The 26,974-nt window shown below is 41.4% G+C and overlaps 2 protein-coding genes across 3 annotated transcripts in view; one reads left to right on the top strand and one right to left on the bottom strand.

Moving 5' to 3' along the window:
* Nucleotides 1-1,265: 1,265 nt before the first annotated feature.
* On the bottom strand, nucleotides 1,266-7,619 carry LOC124267249. Of its 2 annotated transcripts, XR_006895986.1 has the most exons (4): nucleotides 7,606-7,619; nucleotides 6,286-6,343; nucleotides 1,842-1,997; nucleotides 1,266-1,594 (listed from the first exon to the last, which is right to left on the bottom strand). XR_006895986.1 is itself a non-coding variant. In XM_046702162.1 (3 exons), the coding sequence occupies exons 1-3, from the start codon at nucleotides 3,780-3,782 to the stop codon at nucleotides 1,365-1,367; spliced, it is 642 nt and encodes a 213-aa protein (XP_046558118.1). In that variant the 5' UTR covers nucleotides 3,783-4,233; the 3' UTR covers nucleotides 1,266-1,364. The 2 variants fall into 2 exon arrangements, 1 of the variants encoding a protein (XP_046558118.1); XM_046702162.1 differs by lacking the exons at nucleotides 6,286-6,343; nucleotides 7,606-7,619 and adding an exon at nucleotides 3,527-4,233.
* Nucleotides 7,620-11,743: 4,124 nt separating this feature from the next.
* LOC124267126 (E3 ubiquitin-protein ligase MIB2-like) overlaps nucleotides 11,744-26,974 on the top strand; it is a 38,383-nt gene continuing 23,152 nt past the window's right edge. The window contains exons 1-4 of the mRNA XM_046702004.1: nucleotides 11,744-11,777; nucleotides 18,430-18,647; nucleotides 18,916-19,087; nucleotides 26,253-26,359. Coding sequence (XP_046557960.1) covers nucleotides 18,446-18,647; nucleotides 18,916-19,087; nucleotides 26,253-26,359 — 481 coding nt within the window. The 5' untranslated portion in view covers nucleotides 11,744-11,777; nucleotides 18,430-18,445. The remainder of the gene's footprint in view (nucleotides 11,778-18,429; nucleotides 18,648-18,915; nucleotides 19,088-26,252; nucleotides 26,360-26,974) is intronic.

Below are 26,974 nucleotides of genomic sequence, written 5' to 3'. Positions count from 1 at the left end.
TTAGTGTAAGACGGAGGATTTAGTGTGTAAGACGGAGGATTTAGTGTGTAAGACGGAGGATTTAGTGTGTAAGACGGAGGATTTAGTGTGTAAGACGGAGGATTTAGTATTTAAGACGGAGGATTTAGTGTGTAAGACGGAGGATTTAGTGTGTAAGATGGAGGATTTAGTATGTTAGACGGGGAATATAGTATGTTAGACGGAGGATTTAGTATGTAAGACGGAGGATTTAGTGTGTAAGATGGAGGATTTAGTGTGTAAGATGGAGGATTTAGTGTTTAAGATGGAGGATTTAGTGTGTAAGACGGAGGATTTAGTGTGTAATACGGAGGATTTAGTATGTAAGACGGAGGATTTAGTATGTAAGACGGAGGATTTAGTATGTAATACGGAGGATTTAGTATGTAAGATGGAGGATTTAGTATGTAAGATGGGGGATTTAGTGTGTAAGATGGAGGATTTAGTGTTTAAGACGGAGGATTTAGTGTGTAAGACGGAGGATTTAGTATGTAAGACGGGGATTTAGTGTGTAAGATGGAGGATTTAGTATTTAAGACGGAGGATTTAGTGTGTAAGATGGAGGATTTAGTATGTAAGACGGAGGATTTAGTATGTAAGACGGAGGATTTAGTTTGCAAGACGGAGGGTTTTGTGTGTTGAAGGAAGATTTAGAATGTAAGACTGTTTATTTAGTGTGTAAGACGGGCTTTTTTAGTGTGTAAGATGGGGGATTTGGTATGTAAGACGGGGTATTTAGTATGTAAGACGGGGTATTTAGTATGTAAGACGGAGGATTTAGTGTGTAAGACGAATGATTTGTATGTAAGACGAGGGATTAAGTTTGTAAGACTGGGGATTACCTATGTAACACGGGGGATATGCTTTGTAACACGGAGGATTTAGCTGGTGTATGGTAAGTGAGTGAGTGAGTATGGTTTTACGATGCTTTTAGCAATATTCCAGCAATATCAAGGCGGGGAACACCATAAATGGGCTTCACACATTGTACCCATGTGGGGAATCGAACCTGGGCCTTCGGCGTGACGAGCTAACGCTTTAACCACTAGGCTACCCCACCGCCCTGACAAACAAGATGTCAGTGGGGTAATAATGCAAGTGTTATCTCTGATTGACTATTCACCATGGTTAGACTCCACTGGATCTACACTGGTTACATAGTACGTCAATAAGCATCAACGCATATAATGACCGATGCGGGTTTCAGTGGTCACTCGTGTATTGCAGCAAACGATAAAAACAAGGCAGATACAAAATTAGTTTAATAGAAAGATACACATAAGCGTATGATACGCCTTCGTTCCATTGAGGTACTCTCTACATCACGACCTTGACCCTGATTTCGTCTAGTGATGTTCCTCTACAGCTGGTGCTTCAGGGTGGTCACTTGTCGAGGCAGCAGCTTCATCGTGATAGTTGTGGAGGCGGTCGAGGTCGACGGAGAGGAGGATGCCAGCGATGATGAAGACGATGGCAGCAGAAAGGGTGATTCCCCAGGAGAACCCCAGGTAGAAGACGGCGAAATATATCTCGCCTCTGATCCAGTAGACAAACACACCGGACAACAGCAGGGCAGCTTTAAATGAGAATTATATTGAATTTGCTTATGTGGTATCTGTAGAATGCCATCACAATTTTATTCTTGTCGTTTCTCTGCAGACTTCACAAACACCGCTTATCGAAGGGCCAAATAAGTCATTCATTACTGCTATGGAGAAGGATTCAAAATACGTCAGGAAGAGGATGTAACTCTGTCAGTTCATTATGAACAATAATCAGTTTTGCTATTTTCGACCTGGTGTATAAACAATTATTCATCCTACCTGGTACAAAGGCGTGTACGATTGCAGCAATACGGATTGCCTTCCTGTGTGTGCATGCGACGTCGAACATAATGATAAACGATAGTACGACTCCGCCGAGACCAAGGATAAAGCCAATTGTCACAAGGGCTTGCACGGCTATAAACCAGGCTTCATCTGAAACACGCAGAAAATAATGATACAATCACGCTCTGCCTACCTTCCCCATAAACATGAATAAACAAGCCTTGCTCTATCACATACAGAGAATATTCATACAATCACGCTCTGCCTACCTTCCCCATAAACATGAATAAACAAGCCTTGCTCTATCACATACAGAGAATATTCATACAATCACGCTCTGCCTACCTTCCCCATAAACATGAATAAACAAGCCTTGCTCTATCACATACAGAGAATATTCATACAATCACGCTCTGCCTACCTTCCTATAAACACGAATAAACAAGCCTTGCCTCTATCACATACAGAAAATAATGATACAATCACGCTCTGCCTACCTTCCCCATAAACATGAATAAACAAGCCTTGCTCTATCACATACAGAGAATATTCATACAATCACGCTCTGCCTACCTTCCCATAGACATGAATAAACAAGCCTTGCTCTATCACATACAGAGAATATTCATACAATCACGCTCTGCCTACCTTCCCATAGACATGAATAAACAAGCCTTGCTCTATCACATACAGAGAATATTCATACAATCACGCTCTGCCTACCTTCCCCATAGACATGAATAAACAAGCCTGTCACATACAGAGAATAATTATACAATTACATGGTGTCTTGATTACTCAAACAAAGCATAAACAAACCTGCTCTGTAACATCGAATAGGAATAATGATGATAATATGGTTCTCCAGTAGAGATAAAAACGATACTGAAAAATATTGTATTAATAGAAAACTCATCAACTCGAAGTTCCATTGAAACAGAGGGCACCGTTTCCATCGTCATGAGAAATCTCTGCTAAATGCATTGCACGATCCGTACTATGACACATGCATGTGTTCATTATTCACTGTCAAAATGTCACGATAGCAGATGTTCTCCTGCCCGACCGTTTCAGGTACGTCAGTTAATCATGATAGAAAACACGGATACATATGATGGTTGGTTGGTTGTTGTTTAACGCCGCACTCAGCAATATTCCAGCTATATGGCGGCGGTCTGTAAATAATCAAATCTGAACCAGAAAATCCAGTGATCAACAGCACGAGCATCGACCAACGCAGTTGGGATACGATGACATATGTCAACCAAGTCAGCGAACCTGACCACCCGATCCGGTTAGTCGCCTCTTAGCATGGGTTACTGAAGATCAATTCTAACCCGGATCTCACGAGTCCGGAGACATATGATACAAGTCTTAATATGTAATTGAATTGACCTTTATTTGGCCACTTTTGCTTCTAATGTTGAAATGTCCTCTACATATCTACCATAAACCTGTTTAGAAGCTATACTGAGGCCTCGTCGAGCAATATCACCTGAACACCAGAACAGGACTTCACATATTGTATCATGAGGGGCATCGAACCCGGGTCTTCGAGTAAACGCTTTAACCACTAGACTATCATATTCATACTCATACAGACTAAGATTCCTTTTTTCATTTTCATTTTTCTGTTATCATATTTCGTATTTTTGAAGTATTCCAGGTTTTAGACATACCTCCGAGCGGATCATCGAGAGTGGAGACACACACGCTTCCTGTGCATCTCTCCCAGAGTCCTTCGCTCTGGCCATCTCTTGCACTCCATAGCGGCGTCCCGAACCCCAGAAGAAGAAGGACAAAGGCAAAGAGAAACAAGAAAGCTGATACCTTGACGAAGACCGAAGTCTTCCCACAACAACCTACGTGTGTCATCTCGGACGTGTCTGGGGAGTAACGCGAATTCCAACGACTTTGACAACAGTTATATACCATTCCATGGCCACTAATTGTAGTTTCATTGGTTGCATGGTAATGGATATGCAAATGAAAAGGTCACGTGGTGAACTATGTTCTGATGGTTGGCTTTCCAGTTGTCACTGCTTTTGTTTAGAATATTGTGTTAAAAGTGATGTCACGTTTCTCTGTTTACGCAGATGTATTTGTCGCACGCCCATAGTTCGAAGGATTTAGTAGGTAGTAGGCTCCGAATACTGATTTTGTCACGTTTATCGTAGTCACATTGGAAACGAAATATTGCTGAGAGCTTATTATTCACCTTGAATTAAATTTAAACGTGACAGACTAGTGTAGAATAATGTGAACGATGTTCTTTTAAAAGTTAACCTGAGCATCAACAATAGCTATGTATTTTGTAGAAAATCCCCCTAAACAATTACACATTAAGTACACGAGTGAATGGGTGGATGACTTTAGTTTTACGTCGCTTTAGCAATATTCCAACAATATCACGGCGGGGACACCAGAAATGGGTTTCAGACATTAATTGTACCCATGTGGGGAATCGAAACCTGGTCTTCGGCGTGGCGAGCGAACGCTTTAACCACTAGGCTACCCCACAGCCCCTGACAAGTGCGCGAATGAATGCTATTTGACACCGACGGCAGTATATCTCTTCCCGGCAAACCACACGCTCGACCATCCAATGTTGTGAGGTGTGGGTGGGGTGGGGTGGTGTTGCGGAATGACTATATATTCCGCCATGTTATACAGTCAGTGATCCAAACCAACCAATCCATATTTTAGATTCTGGCTAAATAAATTAAAAAATAGTTGAAAGTAATATTTAATGTTTGTGGTATGGTTACATGTCCCTTAAATTTATAGTCAGATTTGGTGACATATTTAATGGCGTGTCATCGTATCCCGACAATGTGGAATGTTGCCAAAATATCAAATATTTTTGCTGATTTTGCTGCTTGCTGCACTCCCCTCACGCTCTGTACCTCTCATCATTGCCACGCTAGCGTTCGATTCAGCCTAAGGTAAAACGCACACTATGGAGTAAGTGAGGGTGGTTTAACCTCGACATAAACATATTTCAGTTCTAACACGCCCTGTCTGATTGGTATGGGAGAAAGGCCAAAAGTGCTGACATTTCTATCTGGAAATTGTGACTCGAATGATGTTATCAGCACAACAATGAGCCCAACTTTACAGAAGGCTTTGTGTGTAACTAATGTTAGTGAACGTTTCTTCATGAACCTCTTTGCTGGTGTGTCGTGGTGTGACGTAAAGCTATACTGCTGTCATCAGATTGTCCCGTCAATCCTTTCCTGATATATGGTGCAACACAGGACAGGTGTACCTTGTATTTGCTATTGTTATTATTTTGCCGAATCAGCAACGACTCGACACAGTTATCGTCAGCAACGAATCAACAGTGTTATCGTCAGCAACGAATTGAGATTTCTGTCGTTAGGAACAAATTAACAACGCTTTTTTCAGCATCGAAATGATGCTATTATCAACAACGTTTGCTTGTATAACGAATCAGATCTGCTAAACGTTCCACCAAAGGATTATTAGATGTATTTTTTTAATGTTTTATTGGTAAATACCGGGTTAAAATGGGTCTTCTGCAACCCATGCTGATCGTAATGGGATCTTGAACAGACTGGATTATTTACAGACCGCCGCCATATAGCTGGAATGTTCCTTAGCGGTGCTTTAAACATACAAAACAAACTGTATTGGTAAAACTCAACAGCATGATTGTCCACAATAATATCGTTCGTGATCTGATTGTATGTGTAATGATTGGTTGTTGATTTCGAAAGAACAATGTCAAGAGACCATGGTTCGGATCCGCAAAACGTTCGTAGCGCTACGACATGCGTAAGCCTATGGTAAACCATAGAGTTACGAAAGGTCGTAACGTTACGAACGCTTTGTGGATCAGGATCCTGGCCCTACAAACCAATGTCATTTATACCTAACATGCCTTGTGTTTTCTATGATAACTGTTGTGCACCCTTGTAGCAACTGTGTCACATGCAATGTACATCTTAGCCATGCATGTCTGGTGCGCTTTATGTTATAATGTGTCTCATTCGTGAGTGAGTTGAGATTGTACGTGGCATCGGCAATATTTCAGCCATATAAGAACGAATGTGTCCCATTCGTGTATCATGAAATATAACATTACAGTGAGTGAGTGAGCTGGGTTTTACGCCGCACTCAGCAATATTCCAGCTATATGGCGGCGGTCTGTATATAATCGAGTCTGTGATCAACAGCATGGGCATCGATCTGCGCGATTGGGAACCGATGACATGTGTCAACCAAGTCAGCGAGCCTGACCACCCGATCCCGTTAGTCGCCTCTTACAAGCATTGGTTACTGAAGGCCAATATTCTAACCCGGACCTTCGCGGGTCTATATAACATAACAAGTTCAAGTCCGAGTAACCGACACAAGCCACTAAACCTAAAGGGTGCCACATTCCTCAAGAACTCACAACAAATTACGTACTTACATACACGGCAAATCAGTCCCCAAATCAGTCGGGGTGCAGTAAATATATCTTCAATAATCTGGAGGAACAAAACTGTTTTGTAGTATTAAGCATTTCTTAAAGGAGAGAACTCCCAAAATAATGACCTCCTAAATTACTCTGAGGATAACACATCTTTCAATGACAAACGAGATATCATATGGCAGACGTTAATCATACAGAGGGCAGCCAATGCTTTATCAAATAATCCTGAAGATTGCACATTCCTAAATTCTCAACAGTGACTGTCAACAAAAGTTCCTTATAGCAGTGTATCAAATAAGCCAAAACCCTAACCAGAGATCAGGGCTGGTAACCTCAAAATGTTAACAGCCAAAAATGGATTTAACCAGACCAGACAACCCAAAGAAAATAATTCAAAATTTAGTTACAATAAATAAATAAATGAACCTGGGACATGTATTCACTACATGTTTGCAGAACTCCACGCATCGATAGGTGTTGCTGTTTTAGTGAAAATATATGACAACGCAGTTCTTTAAGCTTGCGATACGATACTTCAAAACTCAAACAGAAATTGTCAAGTTTAAATGTAACTCTCAATGTGAAAAATAGATTTTAAGATATGGTGAATATACTCAGATGTATGGAACATGTTATCTATTTTTTTACCAGACCATCGGGGTGGCTAGCTGTAAATTTAGACCGTCCATCAGAAATCTAGCCCGTCTCGGACGGTCGGACGGGCCTTACACTGCTTATATTTGGAATATCCAGGATTCTAAGTTGCTTCAGTGAAAGATCAAAGGCGCCGACAGTACTTTATTTAAGAAATACAGTTCGCTCTACCACCATGTATAGTGTAATAAAACACACTTTCGCCCTGAACTATTATAGTTAAAGTACGAGGACGCTTGTTTCCGAGTTTTTAACCTTATAATAGTTCAGGGCGAAAGTGTGCTTTATTTAAGAAATACAGTTCGCTCTACCACCATGTATAGTGTAATAAAACACACTTTCGCCCTGAACTATTATAGTTAAAGTACGAGGACGCTGACATGCATCGTGACGTCGCTTACATTGTCACATAATGCAAATTATTCGATTACGAGGGGGCAGACTAGAATGGCGCAGTGACGCCAATACATTGTGACGTAATGCAAAAAGTTCACATTATCGTCACGATGCATGTCAGTTGTCATCGCCTCGTACGGGCTCCTACAGTAAACTACTCCGTTGCATCCCGTTTCTTGGTTTGCAGTTGCTTCACGCAGCTAACATCACTGGTGGAAACATTACGTTTATGTTTTCCGACGGTTAAAATGTCTCAATTCGACTCACAAGGTTTCAGCGACACGCTAACGTTCGCAATGTTTACATTCCCACAATGCAATCGTGGAATGTCGCTTGACTACTCAGCTTCATCTGGATGTACAAACGTCCTCGTGCTTTTACTATAATAGTTCAGGTCGAAAGTGTGCTTTATTACACTATGCATGGTGGTAGAGCGAACTGTATTTCTTAAATAACAAGCCACGTCGTCAGTACAAGAATCCGGTAAAAATTGCGGAAGATAATAAACAATCTTGGGTCACTAGGAGGGTGACAATCAAAAACACCACAAGGTAACACACACTCTACACTCACCGAGAGGAACAAAAACAAAATACAGACAGACAGACATATTTATTTGTATTACCAACACTATGACAAACGTATTCTTCAACTGCCATGAGTGATGAAAAACCTTAAAAAGGACAATAAACATATTCAACCACCAAGCGGAAAGCAAACCCATTAATCAATATCGTAAATAGCGAATAACAACTTCCCTAATCAATAAAATTCTTCAGTCAAATATATTGCCCGATCACCAAACAGATAACATAGAAACTACTCAATAACACATAGGATAACAAATTAATCCATTTCCGGGACGTATAACAATCACCCATCAACCTGCGAATAACATTTACCTCCATAACCTGTGAACAGCGAGGACAGCAGAATAGAAGGTGAACCGGCGAGTTTGGTTTAAATTGGATTCAGGTCAATTGATTTAACTGATTTAATTACCTAAAGAACACCGACGTGTTTCAATCATTCACACAGTCGATGATAGATATATTATTAATCTAGTTATTACTATTTCCAGGTACCAGAAACATTCAGGTTGCATTACCAAGAAAATTATCGATGAGGTACATTTAAACAATGAATAGTAATTAGCTTCGACACAGAGTGTTAATCAATGAAGAGTGATACTGATTATTAAAACCAGTTTATTGTTGAAAACATTTTAAAAATATACATCATGTATATTAAGTCTTATACAGCTGCTTAACAAATATTGTTATTCTATCATTTTATGGTGAACAGCTCTGTGGGAATGCACGAACGGGGCGATTACATTACTTCAGACAACTTGGGACTCCACATCTACCGTTATTTTGTTCCATACAGCATATAGTGTTGTATCTACACGACGAGAGAAGTGACAGTCTGTTGCTGACTGTTCCTATTTCAGTGTCTTCGTTCAATCTACTCCGTTTCGTCGAATCATTCAATATCCAGAAATACAAACCGAAAGTTGCTTCCCTTAGGCGTCCATGTCATGTCTAAATTTAGAACATAAAGTTCTCGATAAATACACGGGTTACACTTTCTCACCACAGTCGTTATACACGGCCTGATAGAAGGAGGTAGGTGGTTATGCAACCATGATCTAGACACAAACTTAATTTTGAGAATGTGTAGTGTCGTCTCACATCGAGATCCGGAAGGGTGACACGTAGGTGTTGTTGTAGGAAGGGCGCTGACAAAGCAGGAAGTGTCCCTGAATGTGTTCCATGTTTACTCTGCGCTTGGTGAGAATCCTGTTCATACTTTATGTAACAGGTCTATGTTTATGCTAAATCAAGGTGAAGCATTTGTATGGCTGTCTCTAGCATATATCCTCATCGACCTCTAGTTTAGGGTACATGCTTGTTATGTCGTGACCTAAAGGTACACTGTAAAGGTGTCATCAGATTGCCGGTGCACGATGCACATATGCACATCGCAGTAGTGTCATTTATATCTGTGGTGTAACGTTTAGTAATCTACACATTACATTTTACACATTCTTATATCACATGACGAACTAGGCTGTATCCCTACCATACTGACGTGTATTGTCTGTGTCACAGTCACCGAACCACATGGCTTTATTTCTTTTGATATAATGCCTGCATTTGTGGCTTATTTCTATTTGCTATAATGCCAGCATTAATGGCTTATATCTTTTCCGATAATGCCAGCATTAGAGACTCATTTCTATTTTCATAAAGCCAGCATAAGTTGCCAATTTCTATTGCTATTATGCCTGCTATATTCGTTAATTTCTTTTGTTTAATATACCTTTAATGGCTTATTTCTATAGCTATAATTCCTGCAATTGAAGGATATGTCTATTGCTGTAACACCCGCGTTAGTGCATAATGTCTGCATCAGTTGCTCATTTCTATTGCTATAATGCCTGCAATAGTGGTTTATTTCTTTTGATATAATGCCTGCAATAGTGGCTTATTTCTTTTGATATAATGCTTGCAATAGTGGTTTATTTCTTTTGATATAATGCCTGCAATAGTGGCTTATTTCTTTTGATATAGGGGGCGGTGGGGTAGCCTAGTGGTTAAAGCGTTGGCTCGTCACGCCGAAGACCCGGGTTCGATTCCCCACATGGGCACAATGTGTTAAGCCCATTTCTGGTGTCCCCCGCCGTGATATTGCTGGAATATTGCTAAAAGCGGCGTAAAACTAAACTCAGTCAGTCAGTCAGTCTTTTGATATAATGCCGCAATATGGCTTATTTCTTTTGATATAATGCCTGCAATAGTGGTTTATTTCTTTTGATATAATGACTGCAATATGGTTTATTTCTTTTGATATAATGCCTGAATCAGTGGCTTATTTCTTTTGACATAATGCCTGCAATAGTGGTTTATTTCTTTTGATATAATGCCTGCACTAGTCGCTTATTTCTTTTGATATAATGCCTGCAATAGTGGTTTATTTCTTTTGATATAATGCCTGCAATAGTCGCTTATTTCTTTTGATATAATGCCTGCAATAGTGGCTTATTTCTTTTGATATAATGCCTGAATCAGTGGCTTATTTCTTTTTCTATAATGCCTGCAATAGTGGCTTATTTCTTTTGATATAATGCCTGCACTAGTCGCTTATTTCTTTTGATATAATGCCTGCAATAGTGGCTTATTTCTTTTGATATAATGCCTGCACTAGTGGCTTATTTCTTTTGATATAATGCCTGCAATAGTGGCTTATTTCTTTTGATATAATGCCTGAATCAGTGGCTTATTTCTTTTGATATAATGCCTGCAATAGTGGCTTATTTCTTTTGATATAATGCCTGCAATAGTGGTTTATTTCTTTTGATATAATGCCTGCAATAGTGGTTTATTTCTTTTGATATAATGCCTGCAATAGTGGTGTATTTCTTTTGATATAATGCCTGCAATAGTGGCTTATTTCTTTTGATATAATGCCGCAATATGGCTTATTTCTTTTGATATAATGCCTGCAATAGTGGTTTATTTCTTTTTCATATAATGCCTGCAATAGGGGCTTATTTCTTTTGATATAATGCCGCAATATGGCTTATTTCTATTGATATAATGCCTGCACTAGTGACTCGGTATGGATACAAAATATGTAATTGATACTTTACGAATTCATATTTTCTCTTTCATTCATACACAGATATAGACTGGGTTACTTTATAAAGATCAGTTTATGGTTGTAAATGTGTTGTTGTTCGATAACAAAACCACAAGAACGCGTTTTGCAAGTGCGCTTTTGATAACATGGGTGATAACAGTAGGCCAGCATAACCTTTTGGAGAACACCTGTTATCACTCCTTTGTAAGGTGGTATTGTCATGTCATGTGTTTGGTTAGAATGCCGTCAATTTGCATTCGAAAGATTCTGGAAACTGTCCTTATTTCGAATGTTCAAATCTGGCGTTACGGGATGAGCGAGTGTAGAAGTTGTCGCGATTTTGAAGTGTAGAAGCTGACTGTCGTTATTTTGAGGATGAGAGTGTGTAGGAATTGACTGTCGTTATGTTTAGGGTATGAGAGTGTAGAAACTTACTGTCGTTATTTTGGGTGAGAGAGTGTAGAAATTCACTGTCGTTATTTTGAGGGCGAGAGAGTGCAGAAATTGACTGTCGTTATTATGAAGGTCAGTGTGGAAACCGACCAAATTTGAACATGTGAGGCTTAACTTTTGCCTTTTTGAACTGGAAAGAGTGAGAAACCTGACTGTCGTTATTTCGAATGCGATAGAGTTTAGAAACAGTAAAAACGAAAGTTGGTTTCTCTTAGGCTGTTTTGTCACGTCTAAATTTAGAACATAAAAATGTATTCAAAATATATATAAGCATTACACATTCTTACATCAGCTATATTAATATGGGCCCGTTCCAAGGATTCTGTATACAGAGAGCGCCGGTAAGCACATGCAAGGGTATGCTATACGATGTACAACTAATTATAGTGTTACTGGCGTGACCTCTTCATTGTTTTTCCTTAACTGGTGTTCTGGCGTATCTGAATGTAGATGTGCTACTTCTGGTGAATGAATCTCGCATGGGACGTTGGGTAAAACTGTTGTAGGGGGTACAGTGGTAACTGGACCATCATCAGAGTCATAGTAAGTGCAGTTATGTGAGTAAGTTGGCAATTTCAGACCTTGATCGTTAACTTTGTAACAATCGGTCAGCTTCACCCGATACGATGTACTTCTGAGCTGGTTGCCTGTGAATTTTCCTATGTTGCACCATGGATCCTGGCGTTGAGTTTAGATCCGTCATCAAAGAGGTACTCAAGATCACCAACAGATATATTGGTTGGGGAGAAGACCTTTCCTCCTGGGAACTTGGAGTGTTCGCTGTGTGGGTGGTTGCGAAGGTGTTGTATATGTTATTTTGTCACAAGATCTGACACTGGTAACTGTGCATTGGAGAGCTGATCACTTTGTGTCAACACTTCTCTTGAGGACATCCCTCCAGATCTGATGCGGGTGTTGAGTCTAGCGACAGTTAAGGAGCGTGTCAGATGAGTGCGTCAAAAAGATCTTTATTATGCATGAAGGCCACCGGCCCATATACATATAACATATGTACAATCAAAATATATTGGCAACATGATGTAAAACAATTAAGAGTTTAACAAAGTCTGTCTCTTTATATAAGCAGTATATATGAATTTGCATAGATTTAATAATGCTTCATTTGAAGTAGAAGTTAGCAGGTTTTGAAAATAAATATATTTGGAATGCGGTTGTAAATATGTGGAAAATAATAGCATCTTTCTTCAGAATAATATTTGCATACTAAAGAAATGGAATTCATCCTCTATACCGAGTTTACAGACAGGACATGTGCGTAGAGATACATCAATATTTAACCATCTTCCTTCATTTATTTTTAATCGTAATAGGCCTGGTCGGAATTTTATAAGAATATTACGATATTTGTTTTCATGTATAACACTTAAATATTTTTCCGGTTCTAGTAAACACTTACATTCTCTATACAGATTGTAGCGTGAACTGTTGTCGAGAGTACAATGCCAAGATTGGTAGAACATATTTACACATACATCTTTAAAACATCTAAGAAAATCGACCTTATTGCCTACACTTTGTGCTAACCATACAAAGCCAAATCCATGTGAAAAAAGTATGTTACGAATATGAGAAGCATAATTATTTTGCCCAATGTTATCTAAATATACTGACATGTCATATGATTTTTTTTTTGGTATTCTACCAGAGTGCATTTCTGTAAGCTTTAGCCAATATTTAATAACTCGACATAAGGCATTTATATACAAAGGATATCGTCCACATTCACCATATATTATAACATTAGGCGTTTGTAATCCTACATTTAGAAATCTCTTACATGCAAGCAAATGAACTTTTTCAATATTATCATAGCGGCTAATCCCCATACTTCCGCACCATAGAGTAAAATTGGTTGAATTTGTGAATCAAATATTTTAAAGAATACCCTAGGATCAACCACATCAATCTTTCGTAAGTTATATAGTATTTGTAACAATGCTCTTTTTCCTCTCAGTGCTAGATCGTCTGTACATTTATTCATTTTAAACGTGGATGAAAATATAATACCAAGATATCTATATGAATTCACAACGTCAATAACAGAGTCTTTATAATACCATTTTTCTTTAGCTGATAATCGCCCACCCCTTCTAAAAACAACAATATTGGTTTTATCGAGGTTGACGTCAAGTCCCCATTTATCAGAATATGATTCTAAGATGTTCAATTGTTTTTGTAGTCCCGAAGCAACGTCAGATATGAGAATGACATCATCTGCAAAAAAGTAATAGCAATATCTCTAAAAAATCAGGGAACAGCTGTACACCAAATTTACCACTTTCTACAATATCAGTACACAGTTCACCAATAAAAAATGAAAAAAGAAGTGGACTTAAAATACACCCTTGCCTTAGACCGACTGGGCAATCAAAATAATCTGTATAAACATTATCATTGCATCTTACACATGCTGTAACAGATACATATATACTTTTTATTGCAGCCAACATTTTGCCATTTAATCCAGAGTTTTGAAGACAGTACCAAAGTTTATATCGTGAGACGGAATCAAAAGCTTTCTTAAAATCTACGAAGGCAACATACAGTTTCTTCTTTTTTTCTTGATAAGCATTTCTGAATTATTGCATTTAAGGTGAAAACATGATCAGTTGTAGAATACTCTTTTCTAAAACCGGCTTGAAATTCAGGTATTTTATCTCTTATCGTAGCCCAGGTTGTAAGTCTGCTATGAAGAATCCGTGTATATATTTTGCTGAGTGCACTTAAAAGGGAAATCCCTCTGTAATTATCGGGATTACTTCGGTCACCCTTTTTATGTATAGGAATTATAATTGCTTTAGTCCAGTTTTCAGGGAAAACACCTTTTTGAAACAATGTATTAAAGAGTTTTCTAAGAAATGGTAAAATGATATGTGTAGAACATGTAAGCATTTCTACAATTATACAGTCATTACCTGGAGATTTACCTCTTTTTAGATGATCTAAGGCTGATATAATTTCAGAATCAGTGAACTCACATTCAAGAATAGTTGCATCAATATCATCAACGCAATCCTTATCATCTTGACATTCCCAGGTTTCTGTATCACTGGGCACAGGTCTATTAAAAACTGTGTTAAAATGCTTAAGCCACACATCTTTATTGATCTGAGGTGATAACTTATTTCCTCCAGAGATGGATCGGAGCTCTTTCCAAAATGATTTTGGGTCCGATAATGTTGTATTTAATCTGTTTCTCCTTTTAAGCTTAAACATACCACCTAGGGGGTCCTGGCGCAAGAGTTCCTGTTTAAGCTCCTGTATGGCCTTCTCTGCCACAGGGTTCTTGTTAACGTTCTTGGATCTTCCAACCTCTACAACTAATCTGTGACGCCGTAATAGATCATCTTTGGCTAGAGCAGTGAAACCTGGAGCTGGATTAACACGTACCACAGAAGGTGGACCATCCAGAGGTCAAAGTATCTAGAGGTCTAATTTCGAGGCACATTTTGAGAAGAGCATCTCTCAAAGTAAGGTGTCTTTTGTCCTCCACAATGCAGGCAGTTGTATAGGATGTTACACACTCGCGTACCACAAGGATGAGTTGGCGTTCCCGCTTCATGACCTCAGCTGCGAAGAGCATCCCAATGGCTTCTGGGGGACGACTGGTTGATTGGGGGGTCACTGGTCGACTGGACTGACTACCAGTCACGTGGTCTATAGCTTTGTCCATATCTAGTGCGTAGAAGTAACGATGCATTACTTCCTTCATTTGATGGCAAGAGGGGTGATCTAGCTGGATGTGGATCGCCATGAGGAGACCTTCTAATACTGTTCGTGGTACTATGAGGCAGTCTCTGGTAAGGGCAAGAAGTCGGAACGACGAGCAACATGGAGACCGTCTTTGGCTATTGTAGCAACGTTGAGAAAGCGTTTGACATCCTTCACGGTAGTTTCTTTGAGGGTCGTGTGCCTTGAGTGAGGTGGGATTGTATATGTCGCAAATCGGGACATTCTTCCTGAAGGGCCAGCCATGCTGCACGACTGGTGTACGGTAGTTTAGCGTCGCCTTTCATGATGTCCTGGACAGATAAACGTGAAACAACAGAGTCTTCAGTTCTCTGAACAAAGGAGCAAACCTGATACGTTGGGTGGAAGCATTCTTTGGTATTGCGGCTTGCGAAGTCCGACGGGATGTTGGCAGAGCCTGATAAGTGGCGCACTGCTTGGTAGCGACTGACACCAGAGACAAAGGTAGACACCCTGTGGCTGGCGGAAAACTCACCGCAACAAAGCTTCTCAAATGCCTGGACACAAGGCTTACTATCTGTCGATATGCAGGCTCTGTGGTGGGACTATATGATTAAGGAGAAAAATGTTTAACAGCAACGGCATGGACAGGGCTTCAGTCTCATATGGTAACCTCGTGATCTGGAGACCTCTGAGTTTGGCGCTGAAAAAGCCGGCTAGCAATGGCTTTTGGTTGCGAGTGACATATAAGATAACTCCGATACCATGTCGTTTCACTGCTCCATCTGTGACAATCCACAGTTGATCCTCCGGTCTCGGTAGGGTAATGGTCCTAGCATTGGTTAGGGCCTTCTGCGCATGATCGAATGCTGATATCAGAGAGTCAGACCACTGTATGGTATCATGAGACATCATCTAGTGGGGCGATGAGTGAAGCACAGTGTGCAACGACTTTGTACGCCCCGATAAAGGAACGTAATCCGCTCACCTTGGTTGGACGAGCGCAGGAGGAGAGGTTGGCTATTCTGTGTGGACTGGCTTTGATGGTGCCCTCTTGCCTTACCCATCCTAAGATGGTCACTATCTTCGGACCAATTAGTCTTATGTGCGAGGCACAAATTGTTTCGTTGGAGAGCATCTAATACCCGTCGCCAGTGAAGTAGGTCTTCAAGGTTATCTGCACCGCAGTACAAGTACAACTGCACCCTCCGCTAACAGATCGCCTAGGACACGACACATGAGCTCTTCTAGGGTGGCCGTGCAGTCTCAGAGCTGGGCATACCCATCATACACATCGCGTAAGCTCTGACTCCTCTGAAGGGAATGGAGACTCCACAGTACTTGAGTCAAAGTATTTTCTTGGACATTACACTTGAATCACTTGTGGAGTTCTTGCCGAGATCTCTTCGGGGTTCGATGGCAAAGGTAGAGTCGACTTGAGACAATTCCTCTAGGAGAACAATTTCGATTAACCCTCCTAGCCAAATGGTTGTAATTTTGCCGAGGGAATGTGTTCTTCTGATGCTGTGTTGGGAAGGCGAGTCTTTTGATGAGCTGTACAGGTAAGTAGTACCATCACCCAGTATGGCCTGATGTTTGGCTGGACGAACAGTTATATCGTTCAACTCCATGAACGGAATTCCTGCGAGGATATCAACGTCCAAATCCTATACTACTAAACCTTCAAACTGGAACTCTCTACCATCTCGAACACCTGAGAAGCGGGTTTCATCAGAGACATTCAGGGGAAGATGCCATCTGTTTGACGTGCTGATTGAAATGTACTCCTAGGTACGTCGCAGTTGAAAGACGAATCATATTACCTGTGGCACCACAATCGATTGTTGGCCACCAGGTGACCATAGAAAGCAGTCATCGATGGAGAACGTCCGACCTGTATCCGCATTACAGCAGCCTGGGGTGCGGGTCTGATAGCACACTGCAGCTCCATGTCATCATAGTCTTCAGAGATGTCACTGTCTGGACAATTTAGGATGTCAGCAATTCTCCGGGCTTTCGCTCATTTTCCGTTTGTCATGGTCCGGCAGAAATGGGGATTGACTCAGGAAGTGTCCGGAACAAACTTTGTGTCCATTGTTGGGGAGTCGACCTTGAGTCGAACCGGGAGGCCGCGGACCTCATGACCATGACCTCCCAGAGGAGTGGAGCTGTGAAATCTCCGTTCTCCCAAAGCTTGTTTGCACAAAGGACAAACTTTGAGGAGGAGTCTTGGATGATCTGGGCTTGAAACCCGACCGATACACGCACGTGTGTAATCTGTGTGGAGATTGAGTTTTTAACCGTCACCAACTCTTCTAACTTGGCTGATCGCTCACCTATGTGATTAATCCCCTTAGATGCGGGCTATACAGACTTGATGATAAGTAGCGCTGTTAGACGTGAGTACATTGTAAGCGCTGCCACCACGCCAGTATGGTCACAACAATCAGAGACGACAACGACACAGCTTCTTGGTAAACGGTTGTTTTACTAGACACGGAAGCGGGCGATACAGAGAGGTTAGCAAGGGCATGCCAGACGATGTACAACTGATTACAGTGATACTGGCGGAGGGTAGGTGGGGAGGGAGACTGTCCGTATTCTGAGTTCTAGAGATGCACAGTACTGTGTAATTAGCTGGTTAATTTGTGTTACGGTTGCTGATAGAAATCCATCTGAAATTCCTCCAAATGTGTTTATGTGTACAGGCTTGTTTGTTTGTTTGTTGTTTAACGCCGCACTCGGGGGCGGTGGGCGAGCTGTCTAAGGCGCCAGGCTAGTAATCCAGCGAGCTTGGAGGTGCCGGGATCGAGCCCACCTGTGACCGGGTGTAAAAACCTTGGAGTCAACTTTGTGTGCAGACTCTTTCAGTGTTATCACAACCCCTAGTGTACAGTACACAACCCTGTGCACTTTAAACAACCCACGAATCCGTTGGTAGATGACCAGATGGTGGCCACATGAATACGTGCAAACACCTAGTTGTGGGTACAGCAACGTGCAGTAATATTTTGACAAAGTGCTGTGACTATGTGTCCCAGTAATGGAGAAAAATGCAGAGTTTGTGAGCCTTCACTTTCTCTGAAAATCTCTCGGTGTTCGATAAGGAAGTTCTTCCTTGGTGACATTCGCTGTCTTGAATTCATGGAGAAGTGCCAAGGGTCTTAGGCTGATGATGAACATAACCATAAGTGGATCCACTTTGCTGCATGTATGTATCTGCAAAATAATGTATGTGATTAAAACATGTAAAGATGATGAAAATATTTATGTTTCCTTAAGGACGATTGCGGTCAACATGGAGATCGGGACACGGGTACTCCGTGGCCCTGACTGGGCAGGCGGTGACATTGACGGAGGTGAAGGTCACCTAGGGACTGTTGTCAATGTACTAGGGGAGACAACCTGCGAAGTGCTATGGGACAATGGAAAACAGGGTACATGTCGTTCGGGAGCACAAGGGAAACACGACTTGCTTGTGTTTGACACTGGTCCAGCAGGTGCGTGCTTTTAAAGTAAAGCCACGTTAACTTGAAGTGCTCGAGTAATCCGTATTTCGAGATAAGTGGAGCACTGATTGTCTTGATGGGATACTGGTGGTTTCTTTGTCTTAAACGACGCACAAAGGTAACAGTTATGTGATATATATCGATTTAGAATAGGTATGTCAAACATATCACTCCAGGGTATGTGTTAATACTAGCTTACAGTGAATTGAATCGTATCGAATATTGATATCGAATTATGTGTGTTTGAATATCTTTTCAGGACTGCAGCATACGGGAATTCTTTGTAACGGATGTGACGCATTTGGAATAGCAGGAGCACGCTGGACATGCAGCACGTGCAAGACGTGCAATCTGTGCAGCGTGTGCTATGGGAACGCTGAACATGATATCACCCATGACTTTATCAGATATGACACGCCAGGATGCGAAGGGTAATATTCTATAATTTTTCACACATGGTTGGTTGGTTTGTTGTTGAACGCTGCACTCAGCAGTATTCCAGCTAAATGGCGGCGGTCTGTAAATAATCGAGTCTAGACAAATCAGTGATCAACAGCATGAGCATCGATATACGCAATTTGGATCCTGGGGGATGACGAACCTGACACCTATTAGTCGCCTCTTACGACAAACATGGGTTGTTGAAGACCAATTCTAACCGGGAACATGAAGTTAGAAACGGATTCGGGATTGGGGATTCGAATCCCGAATCTGAATTTTTCATATTCGAGATTCGATGAAATACACAATGCCATTTTAGAAAATGATGAAATGTAACATATGTTATATTTGGGATTACACTTTCTTAGTAAAGTACAGATTCTAGTACTTTTGGGTTGAGTCCCATCAGGTCTAGGCGTCTGACTTTGTGTGCTGGCGATTAGGTGCCTGACTCTGAGGGTGTGGGTGCGAATCCCAGATGGGACTCAACACAAAAAGGTACTAGAATCTGTACTTTACTAAGAAAGTGTAATCCCAAATATAACATATGTTCGGGATTCGAATCCCGAATCTGAATTCTTTTTCATAATTGGGATTAGGATCCCGAATCTGAATTTTTTTCATATTCGGGATTTTTCTTTTGCACATTCGGCACTCGGCACTCGGCACTCGGCATTCGTATTTGGTATTTGAACTCTTATTATGCATTTCATTAAAACATTTGGTGAGCGAGTGAGTGATTTTAGTTTTACGCCGCACTCAGTAATATTCCAGCTGCATGGCGGCGGTCTGTAAATAATCGAGTCTGGACAAGACAATCCAATGATCAACAGCATGAGCATCGATCTGCGCAATGGGGAACCGATAACATGTGTCAACCAAGCCAGCGAGTCTGACCACCCGATCCCGTTAGTCGCCTCCTACGACAAGCATGGGTTACTGAAGGCCAATTCTAACCCGGACCTTCACGGGTATTAACACATTTGGAATTCGGAACTTCAGCGTCCCTGTAACTATACTCTTTGCACCTTCATCTGTCAAACCTATCTATCCTCGACGTTGCCGTGCAGATAGTCAACGGTCCAGAAGCTCTTCCCTGCTTGCAGGCGTCAACCCTCGATCACGACCGAGCAAAGACGAACAAGGTCAATATTCATTATTTCATCCCCCCTTCTAATGTACTAGGTGCTCGTTGTATACGTGGGTATTTTAAAAACATAAACAACCAAACTACAGTTTTCGATATTTGAACCTCAAATCTGAGTTTTTTTAACATTTGGGTTTCGGGATTTGAATCCCGAATCTGAATATTTTTTTCATATTTGGGATTCGAATCCCGAATCTGCTCATATGACGACGTGCATGCGTGTGTATGTGTATGTGCGGCTGCTTGTACTAGCCCAGACTTAAGCTGGTTTTATAGTGCTACCCCACTCAGACACATTATACTGACTCCGAGCCGACCAGTCCTTGTTGTACCCATTAATGCCGAGCGCCAGGCAGGGACCAACAAGTACGATACTTTAACGTCTTTTGGTATGATGCGGTCGGGGATCGAACCCGCGACCTTCCGCTCTCCGGGCGGACGCTCTAACCACTACACCACGGAGGCGGTCTCAAAATTAGATAGGCACTGTAATCAGATCATTACAGAAATGGACATAATAAGCGGATCAAAAACACTTTTGGTGTACAATATATTGACACATCGATGAATACCTCACCACAATGCCAAGACATTACGTCAACGTTTGCAGTCCATTCAGACTCTTGACTTCAGTATCTAGTGTGACCACCACGAGCGGCAATAACCGCAGCACAGCGTCTATGCATGGAGTGCACCAATCGATTGATGAAGGCCATTGGCACCTGGAACCACACTCTGAGAAAGGCCTGGCGCAATAAATTGGCTGTGTTCGGCCTTGGTATGACATTGTTCAGTCTCCTCTGAATTCCATCCCAAAGATGTTCAATTCGGTTTAAAGCAGGACTAAGGGCTGGCACTGCATAATGTTGACACCGTTTTGCTGTAAGATGTCAGCAGTATAGGCCCGAGCGTTATCATGCTGGTAAATGTTGTTCCGGTGACGTGCGAAATGTGGTATGACGTGGGGTCTGAGAGCTTGGTCGATGTAGCGCACTGCGGTGATGCCGCCTCCTCTCCCTGGACCAAAGTTCTGGAACACCACAGGACCCACTCTCTGGTTCAGGCCTATTCCACCCCATACCATGATGCTTGCGCCTCCCCATGAGTCTTTTTCAATAACACATTGGTCTGAGTAACGCTGGCCATGTCGTCGCCATATTCTTGTTCTACCATCTGCAGTTGATACGCAGTACCGACTCTCATCTGTGAACAGAACAGTTCTCCATTGCCCGTATCGCCAGTTTTGGTGTTGTTGGGAAAACTGTTGTCTTTCACGCCGATGACGAGGGGTGAGGATAGGTCCACGGTAAGGTCTACGGCAATGGATGTTCGAGCTGTTAAGACGTCAGTGTACTGAATCAGTCTTCCGTGTGTTCCCCCTGTCTGGCGTGCTGTTTCGGATGCCTGCATGAAGGGATTCTGTACATGCTGTCGCACAACATGGCGGTCTTGTCTTGTGGTCACCCTTGGTCTGCCAGTACGTGGGCGATCATTTGTGGTGTTTGTGGCCCGGAAACGTTGCTGCAGCCTGTAGATGGTCCGAACGTTGACCTGGAAGTGATTGGAAACGGCTTGTGCAGTGTGGCCAGCTTCAAGTCTTCCTAGCGCCTGGTTCCTCTGAGCTGTCGTAAGTCGCGGCATCCTGCTGACGTTGCAAGGTGAATGTTTCAGTTGCAGTTGCATGAAAAACATGGAGAACACCATACCATCTCCGAGATCAGGTTTCGTTTTTGAGACGATTTCCTGGGTTCCATTCTGAGTTTGGGAAGGAATGTCTTTGCTCAGGTAAAGTTGGAGATGTTGTCAAAAATATACAATCAAAACATTAAATGAGTTCACAGTTATCCGTTTCTGTGAAGGAAACTTCGAAACTGACGTTTCTTTTGCTGCATTGTATACATAATCACTGAACTTTGCGGGGATTATACATAATCACTGAAAAGTATTCTAGAATTTGAGACATATTCCCTGAAATCACTACTTGTATAGTTTGAGGTATATTTCTTCCACAAAGATGTGAAATTAGACTTTTGTATTAAGCAGGATAGAGACGTTCCTTTGCTACCATGATATCTTTATTCAACATAATAGATGTACATGATGTGCATAAGGAAAAGCATGATGATCATGTTTGGAGAACATCAATTCAGTTTTTATTTTGACAAGACAGTGATGAGTGGCACGTTGAATTACATTTTACACCAGCCTTGTAGCATTTGCATCTATTTTTCTGGCACCTCTTGACTCCAGCGCAATTGCACTTAACAAAGCCTTGTCCACCACAGGCTGACCCAAACTGGACTGCTAAGCGTAAGGAGACGAGTTTTTCAGTAGACATATCCTCTAAGGTGTACGGAGCTGTGGCGCACACATCAAATTGAAATTACGAGAATATTTTCCAGATAAAACACCAGCTTTGACAGCAGTTGTGTATATCCCACTGTCATTAATGGGATCAGCTCTAATAGTAATAGTAATAGTCCGCTTATATGGCGCTCATCTCCAGGCACATTGCCTGATCACGGCGCTACGTACATTACTATCCCCGGTAATAGGACACTATCGTACGTTCCGATACTCTTTCAACTCCCTTGCGATCATAAAGCCATGCTGTCTGTTAGGCGCAATAAATTAAACATTCACACTGCCAGCACACCCTCACGGGTACCCATTTTACAGCTGGGTGAACTGAGACAATGTGGATCTAAGTTTTTGTCCAAGGATACTACGCAAATGTGCCCACCTCGGGACCCGAACATAGGTGCCTCCACCGGGAATTGAACCCGGGCCTTCAGCATTATAGACTGACGCCTTACCACTGCACTATTGCGATCTACCTCTGTCCACGGATGGGATGGGAACTGTAACGTTGTCACCAACGTGAACTTCTGACAGAACAACTTTACTTCTTTCCACCATGGAATAAAATTCAGATTCGGGATTCGAATCCCCAATCCCGAATCCGTTTCTAACTTCATGTTGCTTTCTAACCCGGATATTCAGGGATCTGTTTACATATGTATTGATCAAATTCAACATTTGAATGACCATGAGACAAAGTATGAGTGAGTGAGTGAATATTTCAGCCATATCGTGACGAGAACAATTTAATTTATATCAATATTAAAATCGATAAATTTAGAACATAAAAAAATATCATCGAAGGACAGTAAAACAACTTGTTTATCACAAATATAATTTTAAAACTAGTAATTAAATTTAAAACATTTTAACTATACATGTCAAGACAATATAAAAACAGGCTATAAATCGCCTGAAGGTAGATCACCATACTAGGGACCATGGGGACTCACAGTACCTTTGCTACCTGCATGGACCCTGTCTGGATTTACATCATCCCTTCAGCGCCTGGCAATTGTAGGAAAGTTTAGCCAAAATTAATCACAAAATTACTACGTTTTAAAAATCCTGGTAAGTATGAAGTTACTTTGAAAGTTTGGGCACTTACGAGACAAAGTATGAAAGTAAAAGTGTTGTATGTGCTTCTCACATGTGGCAGGTGATGAGGGTTTTTAACAATGAGGTGTATGTTTTAAGCGGCGCCAGGATTTTAGGGTTAAGGTTTACCAGGTCGTGGCACTGGGTTTGGGGGTTTAGGGGACAAACTATGAAGGTATTCAAAACCGCATTGCCATACGCCAACACCACGCCCATAATGTCCTTTCACTTGTTTTATGTTGCAGTGGATGTGTCCCACTACACCCATAATGTCCTTTCACTTGTTTTATGTTGTAGTGTCAGTGTCCCACTACGCCCATAATGTCCTTTCACTTGTTATCCCCGCAACGCGTTTTGCGGGGTGGTGTGTGTGGTGGGGTGGGTTGGGGTTGTATTAAAATGGATCCGTCCGTCCGTCCGTCCGTGCACTTTTGTCTTTTCCGAAGCAGAACTCTAAAACCGTTCACTATTTCTTCACCAAACTTGGCACATAGATTGGTCTGGCGGTGTACTGGTGCCTTTTGGTAGTTTTGGAATTCTGAATAAAATATTGTTGGCGTTTCCATGGCAACAATTTCGACTTAGACTGAAATTAGTGGTAGTGCTCTTTTCCGGAGCAGAACTCTAAAACCGTTCACTATTTCTTCACCAAACTTGGCACATAGATTGGTCTGGCGGTGTACTGGTGCCTTTTGGTAGTTTTGGAATTCTGAATAAAATATTGTTGGCGTTTCCATGGCAACAAGTTTGACTAAGACTGAAATTGGTGGTAGTGCTCTTTTCCGGAGCAGAACTCTAAAACCGTTCAATGTTTCTTCACCAAACTTGGCACATAGATAGATCTGGTCTACTGGTGCCTTTTGGTAGTTTTGCCTAAAATATTGTTGGCGTTTCCATGGCAACAATTTCGACTTAACTGAAATTAGTGGTAGTGCTCTTTTCCGGAGCAGAACTCTAAAACCGTTCACTATTTCTTCACCAAACTTGGCACATAGATTGGTCTGGCGGTGTACTGGTGCCTTTTGGTAGTTTTGGAATTCTGAATAAAATATTTTTGGCGTTTCCATGGCAACAAGTTTCACTTTGACTGAAATTGGTGATAGTGCTATTTTCCGGAGCAGAACTTTAAAAACCTTTCAATACTCTCCTTCCACTTTTCTATGTACACAATCTAAACTCGTTGACATAATCATGAAGAGTATTTTACCATTGCGGGGGATATTGATGAATTTCTCTTCTTGTTTTATGTTGTAGTGTCAGTGTCCCACCACGCCCATAATGTCCTTTCACTTGTTTTCTGCTGTAGTGTCAGTGTCTCACTACGCCCATAATGTCCTTTCACGTGTTTTATGTTGTGGTGTCAGTGTCCCACCACGCCCATAATGACCTTTCACTTGTTTTCTGCTGTAGTGTCAGTGTCTCACCACGCCCATAATGTCATTTCACTTGTTTTATGTTATAGTGTCAGTGTCTCACCACGCCCATAATGTCCGTTCACTTGTTTTATGTCGTAGTCTCAGTGTTTCACCACGACCATAATGTCCTTTCACTTGTTTTATGTCGTAGTGTCAGTGTCCCACAAAGCCAATAATGTCCTTTCACCCAGTGTCTCATCAATAATCCGTTCACTTGTTTTATGCTGTAGTGTCAGTCCTCGCCCATAATGTCCTTCTCACTTGTTTTACTGTAGTGTCAGTTTCTCACTACGCCGATAATGTCCTTTCACTTGTTTTATGCTGTAGTGTCAGTTTCTCACCACGCCCATAATGTCCTTTCACTTGTTTTATGCTGTAGTGTCAGTGTGTCACCACGCCCATAATGTCCTTTCACTTGTTTTATGCTGTAGTGTCAGTTTCTCACCACACCCATTATGTCCTTTCACTTGTTTTATGCCGTAGTGTCCACGCCCATAATGTCCTTTCACTTGTTTTATGTTGTAGTGTCAGTTTCTCACCACGCCCATAATGTCCTTTCACTTGTTTTATGCTGTAGTGTCAGTGTCTCACCACGCCCATAATGTCCTTTCACTTGTTTTATGCTGTAGTGTCAGTGTTCACCACGCCCATAATGTCCTTTCACTTGTTTTATGTTGTAGTGTCAGTGTTTCACCACGTCCATAATGTCCTTTCACTTTGTTTTATGTTATAGTGTCAGTGTTTCACCACGTCCATAATGTCCTTTCACTTTGTTTTATGTTATAGTGTCAGTGTTTCACCACGTCCATAATGTCCTTTCACCAGTGTCTCACCACGCCCATAATGTCCTTTCACTTTGTTTTATGTTATAGTGTCAGTGTTTCACCACGTCCATAATGTCCTTTCACTTTGTTTTATGTTATAGTGTCAGTGTCTCACCACGCCCATAATGTCCTTTCACTTGTTTTATGCTGTAGTGTCAGTGTCTCACCACGCCCATAATGTCCTTTCACTTTGTTTTATGCTGTAGTGTCAGTGTCTCACCACGCCCATAATGTCCTTTCACTTGTTTTATGCTGTAGTGTCAGTGTCTCACCACGCCCATAATGTCCTTTCACTTGTTTTATGCTGTAGTGTCAAGGTCCCACCACGGAGAAGAAGCGTTCGAATACAAGCTATGGGCTTATTTCCAAAGGCAAGAGTTACACGAGGAAACCACTGGTCATCGAAAGATGAAGATGGTGAACTGCACATCTATATACTACTCAAAAGAATTAAAGAGCACCTGTATTGAAGGGTTGTGTGTGTTACAATACCTGCTAGCCAGGACAGTTTAGCTATAATAACATGAGAAAGAGCAATTGTTCTTCAGTTTCTTTTCAGTAATGTATCATAATTCCATTGTATATTCATAAAGATAATTGCTGAATTCTTTAGTGATCTATTCTGTACGTTTATAAGGGACCGTTCGTAATTTATGGCTAGGTGTGTGTGTGTGTGTGTGTGTGTGTGTGTGTGATGATGATGATTTTATGGAGAAGCATGTACAATATGAATGACCCCCCAAAAAAAAAATTCATATACAAAATAAGTGACCCCCCTACATGTCATGTACAAAATCAATGACCCCCCCTCCCCTACCCATAATTTCTAAGCATAATTTTAAACATATTTTTATGAACAAAATTGATGACCCCCCTAGTATGTGTGTACAAATTTGATGACCCCCCTAGCTCGCCAGAACAAAATGGGTGACCCCCCTTAAAATCATCATTTCCACACCCACCACCCACCACCACCAACCCCTTAGCCATAAATTATGAACGGTCCCTAAGGATTTGTTTTTTGCATGATAC

The sequence above is a fragment of the Haliotis rubra genome, unplaced genomic scaffold (assembly GCF_003918875.1).
Source record: "Haliotis rubra isolate DU_JTF1 unplaced genomic scaffold, ASM391887v1 Scf13, whole genome shotgun sequence".
Lineage (NCBI taxonomy): Eukaryota > Metazoa > Mollusca > Gastropoda > Lepetellida > Haliotidae > Haliotis > Haliotis rubra.
Note: the sequence above shows the minus strand (reverse complement) of the source record. Positions and strands in the feature narration are given on the sequence as shown.